The sequence below is a fragment of the Chlorocebus sabaeus genome, chromosome 16, assembly GCF_047675955.1.
Source record: "Chlorocebus sabaeus isolate Y175 chromosome 16, mChlSab1.0.hap1, whole genome shotgun sequence".
NCBI lineage: Eukaryota > Metazoa > Chordata > Mammalia > Primates > Cercopithecidae > Chlorocebus > Chlorocebus sabaeus.
In genome coordinates, this window is record NC_132919.1 from 73,506,736 (window position 1) to 73,522,108 (window position 15,373).

At 44.7% G+C, this 15,373-nt stretch overlaps 1 protein-coding gene across 3 annotated transcripts in view; it reads left to right on the top strand.

The window, feature by feature from the left end:
* Window positions 1-223: 223 nt before the first annotated feature.
* NPEPPS (aminopeptidase puromycin sensitive) overlaps window positions 224-15,373 on the top strand; it is a 98,822-nt gene continuing 83,672 nt past the window's right edge. For 2 of the 3 annotated variants that reach the window (XM_073005374.1, XM_008012947.3), the window contains exons 1-2: window positions 308-674; window positions 13,983-14,067. In XM_073005374.1, coding sequence (XP_072861475.1) covers window positions 414-674; window positions 13,983-14,067 — 346 coding nt within the window. In that variant the 5' untranslated portion in view covers window positions 308-413. Of the gene's footprint in view, window positions 675-13,982; window positions 14,068-15,373 lie in introns of all 3 variants that reach the window. The other variant, XM_008012946.3, reaches the window with a different exon arrangement.

The following is a 15,373-nucleotide window of genomic DNA, read 5'->3' on the forward strand; positions in this document are numbered from 1 at the left end:
CAGTTGGAAGGCCGCCCCCAGTCCTGAGCGGCGCCGACAGGTGCAGCGCCGGGATCAGCCTACCGCCCCGCGCTCGCGCGGGAGACCCTGCGCCCGCCCGCCCCGCCGGCCGCGCCCTCGCCCTCGCCCTCGCCGCTCCGCCCTCTGCCCCGGCGTGCGCGCGCCCTCCACGGGGGCGCGCTCGGCCGGCGGGGCCGCGCACGCAGCCGCCGCCGCCACCCCCTCCCTCTCTCCCTCCCTCCTTGCGGGCCCTCCTCCCCTTCCCTCCCCTCCGCCCCCTTCCCCGTAGGCAGCCCGCCCGCCAGTCCGCCCGCACCGCCTCCCACCCAGCCCTTAGCGCTCCGGCTGGGTCTCTCCCCCGCCCCCCAGGCTCCCCAGGTCGCTCTCCTCCGGCGGTCGCCCGCGCTCGGTGGATGTGGCTGGCAGCTGCCGCCCCCTCCCTCGCTCGCCGCCTGCTCTTCCTCGGCCCTCCGCCTCCTCCCCTCCTCCTTCTCCTCTTCAGCCGCTCCTCTCGCCGCCGCCGCCGCCTCCACAGCCTGGGCCTCGCCGCGATGCCGGAGAAGAGGCCCTTCGAGCGGCTGCCTGCCGATGTCTCCCCCATCAACTACAGCCTTTGCCTCAAGCCCGACTTGCTGGACTTCACCTTCGAGGGCAAGCTGGAGGCCGCCGCCCAGGTACAGCGACCCTCGGGCGCCGGGGCAAGCTGCGGGGCGAGCAGTTAGGCCGCGCCCGCGGACTGGACTCAGGGCCCGGCCGGGAGGGCGGGCGGGCCTCGGGTCGGGGCTGGGCGGCCGCGGGGCGCCGGGGTCGGCGTGCTCTGCCTTGCTCGGTTGGGGCTGGGGTTGGGGCCGTGGCAGGGGCTGGGGCCGGAGCTGAGACTGGGGCTGGGGCTTCGGCTGGGGCCGCGCTGCGGGAGCTCTGTGGAGTCCGCGGCCCGGCCCTTGCGCCCCTCCCTGGCGAGCACACCTGTGTGGGGCTTTTCCCCCCGCCCCGGACCCTTCTGTGCTTGATAGTGTTCCGGGGGAGGCTGGAGGGTGTTGAGGGAGGACGGAGAGGTCATGGGAGTCCCCGCTCTGCCTCAACCACCTGACTCAGTTCTTTCTTTGGTTTCTCTCAACACCCCTTGAGTGATACATTGGAGGGGGTGGTCATCTGGGACTCTGGCCGCCGTGCTGGAGCGAGGAGGGGAGCTTCTAGAAGGGGAAGAGGGTGAGAACGAGAATGTTAATCCCAGGCAGCCTCGCTGACTTCTCCCCGCCTGCTCCAGCCCAGGGGCTGGGTTTCCAAGATGATCCGCCCCCTCCCCCTTTCCCTCAAGTGACAGTGCAGCAGTGACTTTGTTCTCTTCTAACCTCTAGAGAAGCTGCGGGAGGACCCCATCTCCGCTTTTCCTCCCATCTTCCTAGCTTTGCCGCCTTCGAAGCTGGTGGATTTATTGCTACCGTGATGGTTGCTTAGCAGTACCTTCCTCTAAGAAGCTGGCTGGGCGCGGTGGCTCATACCTGTAATCCCAGCACTTTGGGAGGCCGAGGCGGGCACACTATAGGTCAGGAGTTCGAGACCAGCCTGACCAAATGGTGAAATCCCCGTGTCTACTAAAAATTAGCAGGGCTTGGTAGTGGGCCGCTGTAATCTCAGCTTCCGGGGAGGCTGAGGCAGGAGAATCACTTGAACCTGGGAGGCAGAGGTTGTAGAGTCGAGATCGCGCCACTGCACTCTCCAGCCTGGGCGACAAAGTGAGACTCTGTCTCAAAAAAGAAAAAAAGAAAAAAAAGGAAAGAAAGAAAGAAGCTATTAGTTATAACATACCACTGGTGAAAATATTCCATTACTCTTCACTGCAGTTTTTGGTGAATCATACTTCCCTCCCTCCTCCCCGCAGCATTATCTGTTTGATTTTGGAGACCATCAGTATAGATACCCGACAAACATCCTGAACAATAGGCATTTATGATACTATGTAATAGGAAGCCTGTAATAAAAATGGGAACTGTTTGATAGTTATCTGTAAATAGAATGTTAGTAAATATATTTTGTTTCATTTCTCTTCCTACTGCAGTCTGGGGTGGGGGGAAATCAGTAGGCTCCAGCCTTAAAGAACATGGTGTATATAGCAATGAAATGAAGGAAATGAAGACTGGTACTCGAATGAATTGAATGTTGGTAGTTGTCTTTGAAAGCCAAGAGGGTACGGTATTCAGACTAAAAATATGTCTAAAAGTACATAATTTAAAAGTACAGTTATCTATATACTTATCTGTGACAGATAACATAGCTGTCTCATTTGAGGCACTGGTGTGAAAGCAAGAGGGCTCTAGGATTTGGCAGCATCAAAAGGCAGAACTTAGTGAAAATCAGGTGATTTAAAAATTTTCCATTAAGAATATGAATCAGAATGAATGAATCTTGGGTCTAAATTAGAATTTGAGAAGGTTATTTGGGAAACTATGGTTTAAGCCAAGTGACTAGAGTGTTTGATATATATTGGCAAGGGGCAGATGGGAGGGATTGTAAACAGTAGTGTGTCTTGTGACTTGGCAAACCTTTGGGAAAGAGAACCTAGTGGTTTGCATTATGTGAAAAGACTAACATTAAAAAAACATTTGTTTATTCACCCTATTAGTTGCCAAAATGGGTTCATAATTTTCCTAGGCAAACATATTTTGGGAAAAGTCCAGAAAAAAGTACAGCTTTTTAAATGATTACTTATTAAATAACTGAGTTTGGTTTAAGTATCGGGATAGAACAAGAAGCAGTAACATGTTTCTCCTTACCTCTTTTCTACTTTTGTGGAAGACTGGTTTGTGCCATTGAGGGAGCATATGGTGATATACTAGATATTAACAGGGCCTTGTTAATTTGATGGAAGGAAATAAATGGATTTTTTTAAGTAACATGAACTTTTTAAAACACTTTTTTTCCAGAAATTCTTTTCAGGCTAGATGGCAACACAAGGATGACACAATAGTGAATTCCAACAGGTTTTATTAAAGGATGATTGGATTTTTAAATTGTACTAATTGACATGTTTGGAAGGGTAAAAGAGGAATTAACATTGGTAAGAAGTAAAAAGCATATATTAAAGTTTTTGAAATCCATGAATTAGAGCAGTACATTTAAATTGTGGCATTAGGTGGTATCTTGTGGGAATTTAAAAATATTGACAAAATTCTTATCTGTGGAAACATATTTATAACTGATATTGGGTCAGTTTTGTAACAGTTGGAATCACGTAACGCAAAACATGCAAGTTGCTTAGTTGCTTTAGTTACAGAATTTTATGATAAGCCCAGAGTATTTGTACAGGTTACATATTAGAAACTTAGTGGATTTATTTTATTTTATTTTTTATTTTTATTTTTTTGAGATGGAGTTTAGCTCTTTCGCCCAGGCTGGAGTGAGTGATATGATCTTGACTCACTGCAGCCTCCACCCTGCCCCCTCGCCAGATTCAAGCGAGTCTTCCTGCCTCAGCCTCCCGGGTAGCTGGGACTGCAGGTGTGTGCCACCAGCTAATTTTTGTATTTTTAGTAGAGACGGGGTTTTGCCACATTGGCCAGGCTGGTCTCGAACTCCTGACCTCAGGTGATCCCCTTCCCTTGGCCTCCCAAAGGGCTGGGATTATAGGCATGAACCACCATGCCCAGCCAACTTAGTGGATTTTTAACCTAGACTGGGGTGTGGACTGCTGGAGAAGGTGAAGAAATTAGTCCATGTCAGTGGTTGAAAAATTAGTTGTCTTTCACATTAGTGTGATTTATCTGGTTTTGAAAATTTGTTATTATACAGAAGTTTCTCTAGGCCCAAAATTTATTTCATTCCCTGTCTCCTCCCTTTACACTGGATACTTGAGAACAGTGGACTTTTGTAGATATTTCATATTTTGATCCTCTCCCTTTGTGGATAATTAATTAAAATGAATTACAAGTTTCTGTGTGTGACTACTATTAATGATTATGAGTGTGTAGTGGTTGGTACAATAATTGGGCATTCTCTTTTTTTTTTTTTTTGAGACGGAGTCTTGCTCTTGCCCAGGCTGGAGTGCAGTGGCACGATCTTGGCTGACTGTAGCCTCTGCCTCCCGGGTTCAAGCAGTTCTCCTGCCTCAACCTCCTGAGTCGCTGGGACTACAGGCACGCGCCGCCATGCCTGGCTAATTTTTTTGTATTTTTACTGGAAACGGGGTTTCACCATATTGGCCAGGGTGATCTTGATCTCCTGACCTCATTCTGTCTTCCTCGGCCTCCCAAAGTGTTGGGATTACAGGCGTGAGTCACCGTGCCCAGCTGGGCTTTCTCTTATGGAAATATTTTACCTGTGTCAGAGAAACTAAGTTTATCATTCAAGGCCAGAAATCAGGATATCCTAGCCAACCCCTGGCCTCTACTGACAAAATATTCATGTTGGAGATAACCAAATTGGCACTACGTGAAGAGTTGCTGCTGATATAGTAGTTTGTTTGGCAGATGAAAAATTTGGCACCTAAATGGTTATTGTCAATCCTGTATTACAAATTTTTTGCCCAAATTCTGCATATTTTCTTTCTTTCTTTTTTTTTTTGAGATGGAGTTTTGCTTTTGTTGCCCAGGCTGGAGTTCAATGGCACGATCTCGGCTCACTGCAACCTCCGCCTCCCAGGTTTAAGCAATTCTCCTGCCTCAGCCTCTCAAGTAGCTGGGATTACAGGCATGCACCACCACGCCCAGCTAATTTTTTCTATTTTTAGTAGAGACTGGGTTTCTCCATGGCCGGTCTTGAACTCCTGACCTCAGGTGATCCACCGGCTTCAGCCTCCCAAAGTGCTGGGATTACGAGCGTGAGCCACCGCGCCCAGCTTCTTTTTTTTTTTTTTTTTTTTTTGAGTCGGAGTTTTGCTCTTGTTGCCCAGGCTGGAGTGCAATGGCGCGATCTTGGCTCACTGCAGCCTCTGCCCCCCGGGCTCAACCGTTTCTCCTGCCTCAGCCTCCAGAGTAGCTAGGATTACAGGTGTGCACCACCAAGGCCAGCTAATTTTTGTATTACAGGCCTGAGCCTGTATTACCCGGCCAGCCCATGTCTGTATTATCTGTATTACCCGGCCAGCCCATATCTGTTCTTTAAAGTTGTTTTGTTTTCCTTATCCTCATATTCTTCTTGCTGCTTATTGTGCCTTATTGCTGCCTATTGTGCAATTTCTTCCCTCTCGTATTTTACTAAACTTCATCTGAAGAAGCCTTAGTAGCCAGATAAACAAGCTTGTTTGGGCTAAAAAATCAATCTCTATGTGAGAGTTTGTTGGATTCTCTTCTGAGTGAAGGATATGCGTTTTATTGTATGGACTTTGTATCACCTATTTTGGCTTTTCCTCCAGGCCTTTTTTTTTTTTTTTTTTTTTTTAACTTCCTGGTTCTAGATATAACTGATACTCTGATACAACCTGGGTAAATGTGGTCTTGAGTAGTAAATTATCTGTGAAGCTTCTCTGAACTTTGCCACATAAATGAGCCTGCTCTTATTGTAAAGTAAATCTTACTCTAATCTGTATGTGAGTCAGTGGGAAAGAACTGAGCCTTCTAATGGCTTTTGTTGTTAACTGAGATTAGTTCTCTAGATTTTAGTGATTTCGTTTTGAACACCATGCAAGTATGTGGTTCTTGGTTTATTTGGTCACTTGTAATCTCTTTAAAATTTTATTTTAAGTTAGGAAATATTTTAGAAATACAAGAAAGTCACACACTATGAGATTAAACAGATATTAACATTTTGCCCCATTTTCATCAGACTGTGCATGCTTTTTTGGGGGGGAATAAAATGTCACAGATACCAGTACCCATTTCCATCTCTTTCCACCCCACCCCTAGAAGTAACTTCTGTCTTCAGGTAGGTGCGTAATTATTTATTTTCATTCCTATGTATAGTTTAAAAGTCTAGTTGCATTTTAGTAGCCACAAACATCACATACCAATATTCTGTGCGTTTTGCATTTTTACATTAATGGCAATTATTTTTGACCTCCTGCAAGTGGCTCTTTTCAATGTCTCTTGTTGGAAAACTTGGCTCAACTTGAGTTTACTGATTATTTGCTTCTTACTGTCTTTAGCTATTATAAAACTGTTCCACCAAGGCGACAATTATTGCTATTTTAATGGTGAAATCAGTTTTATTAGGCAAAAGTGACTCAGGCTTCATACTGATTGGCATTTGGAATTGTCACACTGGAGATTTTCTTTTACTAAAATCTCAGGACATTAGCAATCAGGAAAAACCCCTCTTGAGTCTTACTGTAGTAAATGTAAGATACGTTCCTGAGTGACTGTAGTAAAGATTCATTCAGGAAAATGTTATCTCTGATTTCGCCTCCCTAGCTCATAGGAAACTTCCATTGTAAAGTTGTTACCAGGTGTCAAGCTGCCTCTTTGGTACAGCCCTTACTTAGTATTTGACTCAGTTGAAGTACAGTCTATATAGGAGGCCAACAAGACTTAACCCTGGGTTTGAAACAAAGCAAGGATACACTAACATTGTATTCTTTAATAACATCAAGTAGAAAAATTGAAAATGAGCTTGTTATCAATGTACTTTTATATGCCAACCTTGTTTTACTTCTGTTTTAAACTTGGAAACTGAAGATTTTAATGCTGAAATTTCTTTGAATTATTACCTGTTTTTTTCGATAGTGGAACACACAGCTAATATTTACTATCATGAAGGTGTCAAAGGTGAGAAATCATGTACTACATCATCAGGTCAGCACTACTGTTGGGAAGAGCAGCATCACAAAGAGCAGTGTTATACTGTGTTGTAGTCAGCACATACACTTATGTCCAAACAGATATTTGAAATTACCTTCTTGGGGTAGTACACGTATGCTGATATCCAAAGTGCCATATAATACAATACATTGTTTTTAAACTTCATATCATTCTGATCAGAAGCTTTATAAACTGTTAGGTGAGTGCTGTTAGATGATATGAGAGTACAGTTTAACCTGTGTGTGTGTGTGTCTTAACATCTGTTAAGTGATGACTACATATGAGGCACTAAGTGCTAAAACAGACACTTTCCGTAGATTATCCCATTATTGGTCAACTTTTAAATCAGTGCATCTCTAATGAGATAGGATACTGACCAATTTTTAAAATTTGAATGGATTTCTATTTTTAATATAAGTACCTTTGTTCCTTTGGTTCCTCCCTCCCACCCTTCCAGAAGTGGTAGTATCCTGGAAAAAAAAATTAGTAGCAATTCAAGAAACAGCTTAATTCATTAGTGTAAACAGATGAGTTTCCCTTAAACACAGGAGGAGTTGGAACTTGTAATTGGATGTTGTGCATGGTGCCTTTCCAAAATGCACAAATACTTTCTCTCAGATGGTTGCAATAGTAATGCACAGTGTGATTTGGCATGTATAATGTTGTACAGGTATCTTGACATTGGTGGATTAACTGCTTGGCTACTGTGAAATTCACTGTAGATGTTGATGGGTGAAAGTGTGGTTGCCTAGATAATGATTAAGACCAGTGACTAAACCATGGTTATTATTTTGCTGGCATACACTTCAAACTCAGAAAGGTTTTTATTCATTTTACCCATTGGAGCATACCCCAGTAAGTTCTTCTTTTCTTTTGTGTTTCTAATTTTTTTTTTTTTTTTTTTTTTTTTTTTTTTTGAGACGGAGTCTCGCTCTGTCTCTCAGGCTGGACTGCAGTGGCCGGATCTCAGCTCACTGCAAGCTCCGCCTCCTGGGTTTATGCCATTCTCCTGCCTCAGCCTCCCGAGTAGCTGGGACTACAGGCGCCCGCCATCTTGCCCGGCTAGTTTTTTGTATTTTTTAGTAGAGACAGGGTTTCACCGAGTTAGCCAGGATGGTCTCGATCTCCTGACCTCGTGATCCGCCCATCTCGGCCTCCCAAAGTGCTGGGATTACAGGCTTGAGCCACCGCGCCCGGCCTGATTTTTTTTTTTTTTTTTAAGATACAGTCTTGCTTTTGTCACCCAGGCTGGAGTGCAATGGCGCGATTTCGGCTCACTGCAACCTCTGCCTCCCGGGTTCAAGCGATTCTCCTGCCTCAGCCTCCCGAGTAGCTGGGATTACAGGCGCCTGCCACCACGCCCAGCTAATTTTTGTATTTATAGTAGAGATGGGGTTTCACCATGTTGGCCAGGCTGGTCTTGAACCCATGATCTCGTGATCCGCCCGCCTCGGCCTCCCAAAGTGCTGGGATTACAGGCGTGAGCCACTGTGCCCTGCAACTTGTGTTGTGGAATTTTTTTTTTTTTTTTTTTTTTTGAGACGGAGTCTCGCTCTGTCGCCCAGACTGGAGTGCAGTGGCGCGGACTCTGCTCACTGCAAGCTCCGCCTCCCGGGTTCGAGCCATTCTCCTGCCTCAGCCTCCCGAGTAGCTGGGACCACAGGCGCCGCCACCACGCCCGGCTAATTTTTTGTATTTTTTAGTAGAGACGGGGTTTCACCGTGTTAGCCAGGATGGTCTCGATCTCCTGACCTCATGATCCGCCCGTCTCGGCCTCCCAAAGTGCTGGGATTACAGGCTTGAGCCACCGCGCCCGGCCGTGTTGTGGAATTTTTAAGTCAACTTCTGAATAGGCCAAGAATTCTTTTTGTTTTTTGTTCAACTGTAGTGCTAAAAATGGCCAGTTGGACACATAGGTTTTAGTATTGTTTAGGTATGTTTTGGTGAAATAAACAGTGTGAAGGAATATTGCCACTTTAAAGATAAGCCATTCATGAAGTGACATCTTTGTTTTGAAACATGAAGATTTATGAGAAGCATTTTTTTTTTTTTTTGGTGAGCCAAGGTATTTTCACTTTATGTGTTAGATATTTTGAATAGCTCGTTGTAGACTTGTAACTTACTCTCTCTCATTTAGGTCAGGTAATTTTAGTTGCCAGCTAATCATGTTTAAATATGTATTGGTTGTTAATAAAATGGTTACTCATATATAGATTTTTCATGCAGGTATCATATTACTCTGATGTTCTTAGTTTTGTGGTATGTTCAGTTGTCTAAGAGCATTGTTGACCTGCACACAGATTTTGTTTGGTCTATACAAGGTTTCTGAAAACTTTAATTAGTTACCATTAATAAAAAATTGAGATATTGCACATGAAATCTGAATTTATAGTTTTTTCTAAAAAAGTTGGAAGATCAGGCTGTGTGCGGTAACTCATGCCTGTAATCCCAGCACTTTGGGAGGCCGAGGGGGGCGGATCGCCTTAGGTAGGGAGTTTAAGACCAGCCTGACCAACATGGAGAAACCCCGTCTCTACTAAAAATACAAAAATTACCCGGGCATGGTGGCACATGCCTGTAATCCCAGCTACTAGGGAGACTGAGGCAGGAGAATCGCTTGAACCTGGGAGGCAGAGGTTGCAGTGAGCCGAGATCGCGCCACTGTACTCCAGCCTGGGCAACAAGAGCGAAACTCCGTCTCAAAAAAAAAAAAAAATTGGAAGATCTGTCAGCACTAAACCTGCCAGTCACCATAGCAGTAATTCATTGGCTGCAATAAATGGCTACCATCTCCTCCTTTTAAGGGGTTGTGCACAGCTTCCACATGGCTTGCTGTACTTACCTACTTCTGGAGGCATTTCTTTGTGATTTAGGGCATCTGTGTTTTTGTTATTTTAGATTTAGAACATTCAGATGTCTGGAAATGAATTTGAAGTTGTGTTTAAAACAGCAAAATAAATGCATATAGGCAAGGTCATGACTAAATTGAAAAATGCACAAGCAGCCAGGCGCGGTGGCTCACGCCTGTAATCTTAGCACTTTGGGAGGCTGAGGTGGGTGGATAACGAGGTCAGGAGTTCGAGACCAGCCTGACCAACATGGTGAAACCCTATCTCTACTAAAAATACAAAAATTAGATGGGCATGGTGGCATACACCTGTAATCCCAGCTACTCAGGAGGCTGAGGCAGGAGAATCGCTTGAACCCAGGAGGTGGAGGTTGCAGTGAGCCAAGATAGCATCATTGCACTCCAGCCTGAGTGAGAGAGCGAGACTCCATCTCAAAAACAACAACAACAACAACAACAAAAAATGCACAAGAGTTTTAAACAAGCAATTCACAGTGGAAAAACTTAATGAAACACACACACACACATATGTATATGAGAAAAGATGCATAGTAACCAATGTTATTAGTAATCAGGAAAATTCTGATTAAACCAATGGGCTATCATTAAAAATTTTTTTATTTTTTTATTTTTGAGACAGAGTTGTGCTCTTGTTTCCCAGGCTGGAGTGCAATGGCTCAATCTCAGCTCAGTGCAACCTCCACTGCCCGGGTTCAAGTGATTCTCCTGCTTCAGGCTTCCAAGTAGCTGGGATTACAGGCATGCACCACATGCCTGGCTAATTTTGTATTTCTTTTTTTTTTTTTTTTTTTTTTGTTTTTTTGAGACGGAGTCTTGCTCTGTCGCCCAGGCTGGAGTACAGTGGCGCGACCTCGGCTCACCGCGAGCTCCGCCTCACAGTTTCACGCCATTCTCCTACCTTAGCTTCCTGAGTAGCTGGGACTACAGGCGCCCACCACCACACCCGGCTGATTTTTTGTATTTTTAGTAGAGACAGGGTTTCACCATGTTAGCCAAGATGGTCTCAATCTCCTGACCTCGTGATCCGCCAACCTCGGCCTCCCAAAGTGCTGGGAATACAGGCGTGAGCCACCGTGCCCGGCCTTTTTTTTTTTTTTTTTTTTTAGTAGAGACGGGGTTTCACCATGTTGGTCAGGCTGGTGTTGAATTCCTGACCTGAAGTAATCTACCTGCCTTAGCCTCCCAGAGTGCTTCGATTACAGGCGTGATCCACTGTGCCTGGCCAGGACTATCATTTAATACCCATTAGATTGTCAAAAATATTAAAGTTTTTCAGAACATGCTGAAAGTGGGATTTCTTTATTCTTTGCTCATGGGAATGTCAACTGACACCAGTCTAGAAGATAATTTGGCAGTTCTTGGTAAAGTTGAAGATTTATGTCCAAGAATCCAGAAAGTCCACTATTTGGTTTCTTTCCCTGGAAAAATTCTCTCACGTGTGCACAGGAAAACATGGACCAAGATGCTCGTTTGTTTGTTTGTTTGTTTATTTTTGAGACAGAGTCTCGCTGTGTTGCCCAGGCTGGAGTGCAGTGGCACGATCTCCGCTCACTGCAAGCTCCGCCTCCCAGGTTCACGCCATTCTCCTGCCTCAGCCTCCTGAATAGCTGGGACTACAGGCGCCCGCCACCATGCCCTGCTAAATTTTTGTATTTTTAGTAGAGACAGGGTTTCACCGTGTTAGCCAGGATGGTCTCGATCTCCTGACCTTGTGATCCACCTGCCTCGGCCTCCCAAAGTGCGGGGATTACAGGCATGAGCCACCATGCCCAGCGACAAAATCTTAAAAGTTGATTTAATTTGGGTGGTGGGTCATTAGTATGTATTACGTCTGAAATGTCTCTTTGGGAAAATAAAATTAAAAGATTTTTAAATTTAAAAAATTTCGATTCAATTTTAGATTTACATTTAAATCTAAATAAAAAAATTAAAGAGTATTTTATGAAGTTTTGTTTTGTTTCGTTTTTGAGACAAAGTCATGCTCTGTTGCCCAGGCTGGAGTGCAGCGGCATGATCTCGACTCACTGCAACTTCTGCCTCCTGGATTCAAGTGATTCTCATGTGTTAACCTCCCAAGTAGCTGGGAGTACAAGCGTGTGCCGCCATGCTCGGCTAAGTTTTTTTTTTTTTTTTTTTTTTGAGACTGAGTCTTGCTCTGTTGCCCAGGCTGGAGTGCAGTGGCACTATCTCGGCTCAGTGCAGGCTCCACCTCCCGGGTTCACGCCATTCTCCTGCCTCAGCCTCCCGAGTAACTGGTACTACAGGGGCCCGCCAGCATGCCCAGCTAATTTTTTGTATTTTTACTAGAGATGGGGTTTCACCATTTTAGCCAGGATGGTCTCGATCTCCTGATCTCATGATCCGCCCGCCTCGGCCTCCCACAGTGCTGGGATTACAGGTGTGAGCCACCACGCCCGGCCTTAATTTTTGTATTTTTAGTAGAGATGGGGTCTTAACTATGTCAGCCAGGCTGGGCTTAAACTCCTGGCCTCAAGTGATCTGCCCGCCTGACCCTCTAAAAGTGCTAGGATTACAGGTGTGAGCCACTGCACTCGGCGGTAAGGGTTATCGTATAAAGTTTTAACATAAAGTTATGGTCTCAGCCTTCTTCCTCTATCCTCACAGAAGGCCTCATGGTGAGTTTGATATGCAGATTAAAATATATAATTATTGCAATATGTTTTAAGAAATGTTTCCTAATGAAGATTTTTATGAAATTGAAAGTATTTATTTATTTATTTTTGAGATAGAGTCTCACTCTGTAATCCAGGCTGGAGTGCAGTGGTACGATTTCAGCCCACTGCAATCTCCGCCTCCTGGGTTTAAGCAATTGTCGTGCCTCAGTTCCCTGAGTAGCTGGAATTACAGGCCTGTGCCACCTTGCCTGGCTAATTTTTGTATTTTTTTTTTTTTTTTGAGACGTAGCCTCACTCTGTTGCCCAGTCTGCAGTGCAATGGTGCGATCTCGGTCCATTGCAACCTCAACTCCTGGGTTCAAGTGATTCTTCTGCCTCTGCATCCTGAGTAGGTGGGATTACAGTTGTGTGCCACCAGGCCTGGATAATTTTTTTTTTTTTAGACGGAGTGTTTCTCTGTCACTCAGGTGGGAGTGCAATGGCACGATCTCGACTCACTGCAACCTCTGCCTCCTGGGTTCAAGCAATTCTCCTGCCTCAGCCTCCCGAGTAGCTGGGGCTACAGGCACCCGCCATGACGCATGGCAAAGTTTTTGTATTTTTGGTAGAGACGGGGTTTCACCGTGTTAGCCAGGATGGTCACGATCTCCTGACCTCACGATCCGCCTGCCTCGGCCTTCCGAAGTGCTGGGATTACAGGCATGAGCCACTGTGCCCAGCCAACCCGGATAATTTTTATTAGAGATGGGGTTTCACCATATTGGACAGGCTGATCTCAAACTCCTGACTTCAAGTGGTCCGCCTGCCTCAGCCTCCCAAGGTGCCAAGATTACAGGTGTGAGCCACCAACCTACTTTTATTTTTTGAGGTAGAGTCTCTGTTGTTCAGGCTGGAGGTCAGTGGTATAATCATAGCTCACTGCAGCCTCGCTTGACCTCCTGGGCTTAAGGGATCCTCCTCCCTCAGCCTCTCCAGTAGTTAGGACTATAGGTGTGTACCATCACAGCCACCTAATTAAAAAAAATTTTTTTGTCTCTATGTTGCCCAAGCTGGTCTTGAATTTTTGACCTCAAGCAATACTCCTGCCTCAGCCTCCCAAAGTGTTGGGATTACAGGCATGAGCCACTGTGCCCAGCCCTTTAATAGTTTAAAATAAAGGTTTAAATAGAAAACATTGTTTTATTTGGCTCATTGGTTAGATGTAAGTGATGTGAAATACTTAAACATTCATTATTTAATATAATTTGGAAAATATGAGTTGTTTTGGATTATTAAAACTTCATTTATTTATACCATTGATGCATAAATTCTCAGTATGTTTTAGCAAAGTCTGGATTTTAAAAAATTGACTCTGATATTAGTCCAAGTCTGTTACTATTATCATTATTATTATTATTTGAGAGACACAGAGTCTTGCTCAGTTGCCCAGGATGGAGTGCAGCTGTACGATCACAGCTTATTGCAGCCTCAACCTCCTGGGCTCAAGCAGTCCTCCCACTTCAACTTCCCAAGTAGCTGGGACTATAGGCACACATGACAACACCTGGCCAATTTTTGTATTTTTTGTAGAGACAGGGTTTCGCCATGTTGTCTAGGCTGGTCTCAAACTCCTGGGCTCACGCGATCCTCTTTGCTTGGCCTCCCAAAGTGCTGGGATTACAGGTGTGTGCCAACACACCTGGTCAAGTTGTATATACTGTTAATGTAGGCTGTTTCTGACACTGTTGGTTTTTCTTTTCCCCTTAGGTGAGGCAGGCAACTAATCAGATTGTGATGAATTGTGCTGATATTGATATTATTACAGCTTCATATGCACCAGAAGGAGATGAAGGTAAGAGCTGTTTTCCATTTTAATTTGCTGTCTGCATGTGCATGTGTGTGTGTAAGTAAGAGAGAGAGATATTTTCAGGTTAAGATTTCAATGTTTGTTACTTTAGAAATGGGTAAATTCAGCTGGGTGAAGTGGTTCACGCCTGTAATCCCAGCAATTTGGGAGGCCGAGGCGAGCAAATCCTTGAGCCCATGAGTTTGAGACCAGCCTGGGCCACATGACGAAACAAAAACAAACAGACAAACAAACAAATATTAGCTAGGCATAGTGGGGTGTGCCTGTAGTCCCAGCCACTTGGGAGGCTGAGGTGGGAGGATCTATTGAGCCCCGGTGGCTGAGGCTGTAGGGAGCCATGATTGTACTACTGCACTCCAGCCTGTGCAACAGAGTGAGACCCTGACTCAAAAAAAGAAAAAGAAAAAAAAAGAGGGGTAAATGTTTATGGGAAATATTGAATAGTATAACCTAACAGGATTGTGAAATAAAATAAATGTCACAATTTATTTTATTTTTAAATTTATTTTTATTTTTATTTTTTTTGAGACAGAGTCTTGCTCTGTCACCCATGCTGGAATGCAGTGCCGTGATCTCAGATCACTGCTATCTCTGCCTCCTGGGTTCAAGCAGTTCTCCCTGCCTCAGCCTCCTGAGTAGCTGGGATTACAGGTGCCTGCCACCATACCCAGCTAATTTTTGTATATTTAGTAGAGACAGGGTTTTGTCATGTTGGCCAGGCTGGTCTTGAACTCCTGAACTCAGGTGATCTGCCTGCCTCCCAAAGTGCTGGGATTACAAACGTGAGCCACCACACCCGGCCAAATGTCACAATTTAAATTCTATTTCCAAAATTAACTTATTTTGTGATATTAGGGAAATCACATTTTCATACATATAAAATGGATATAATATGCATAATAAAGCTGATGAGTTATTCGAAAAATTAAGTACTTTGAACATGAAAGTCTCCTTAAAGAGGCTTCGTTTTTATGTTTTTCTTAAAGTTTTTTTTTTCCTTTTTGTACTATAGTTTAAAATTGAGATAAGTCATACTCATAATTGGGAGAAAAACATTTGCTTTATGAGACAATATGAAGATTAGAAGCTAGATAATGGAGTTAGTTATAGGGGAAGAACATGTTAAAAAGAAACATGGTAATCCCAGCACTCTGGGAGGCCGAGACGGGCGGATCACGAGGTCAGGAGATCGAGACCATCCTGGCTAACACGGTGAAACCCCGTCTCTACTAAAAAGTACAAAAAACTAGCCAGGCGAGATGGCGGGCGCCTGTAGTCCCAGTTACTCGGG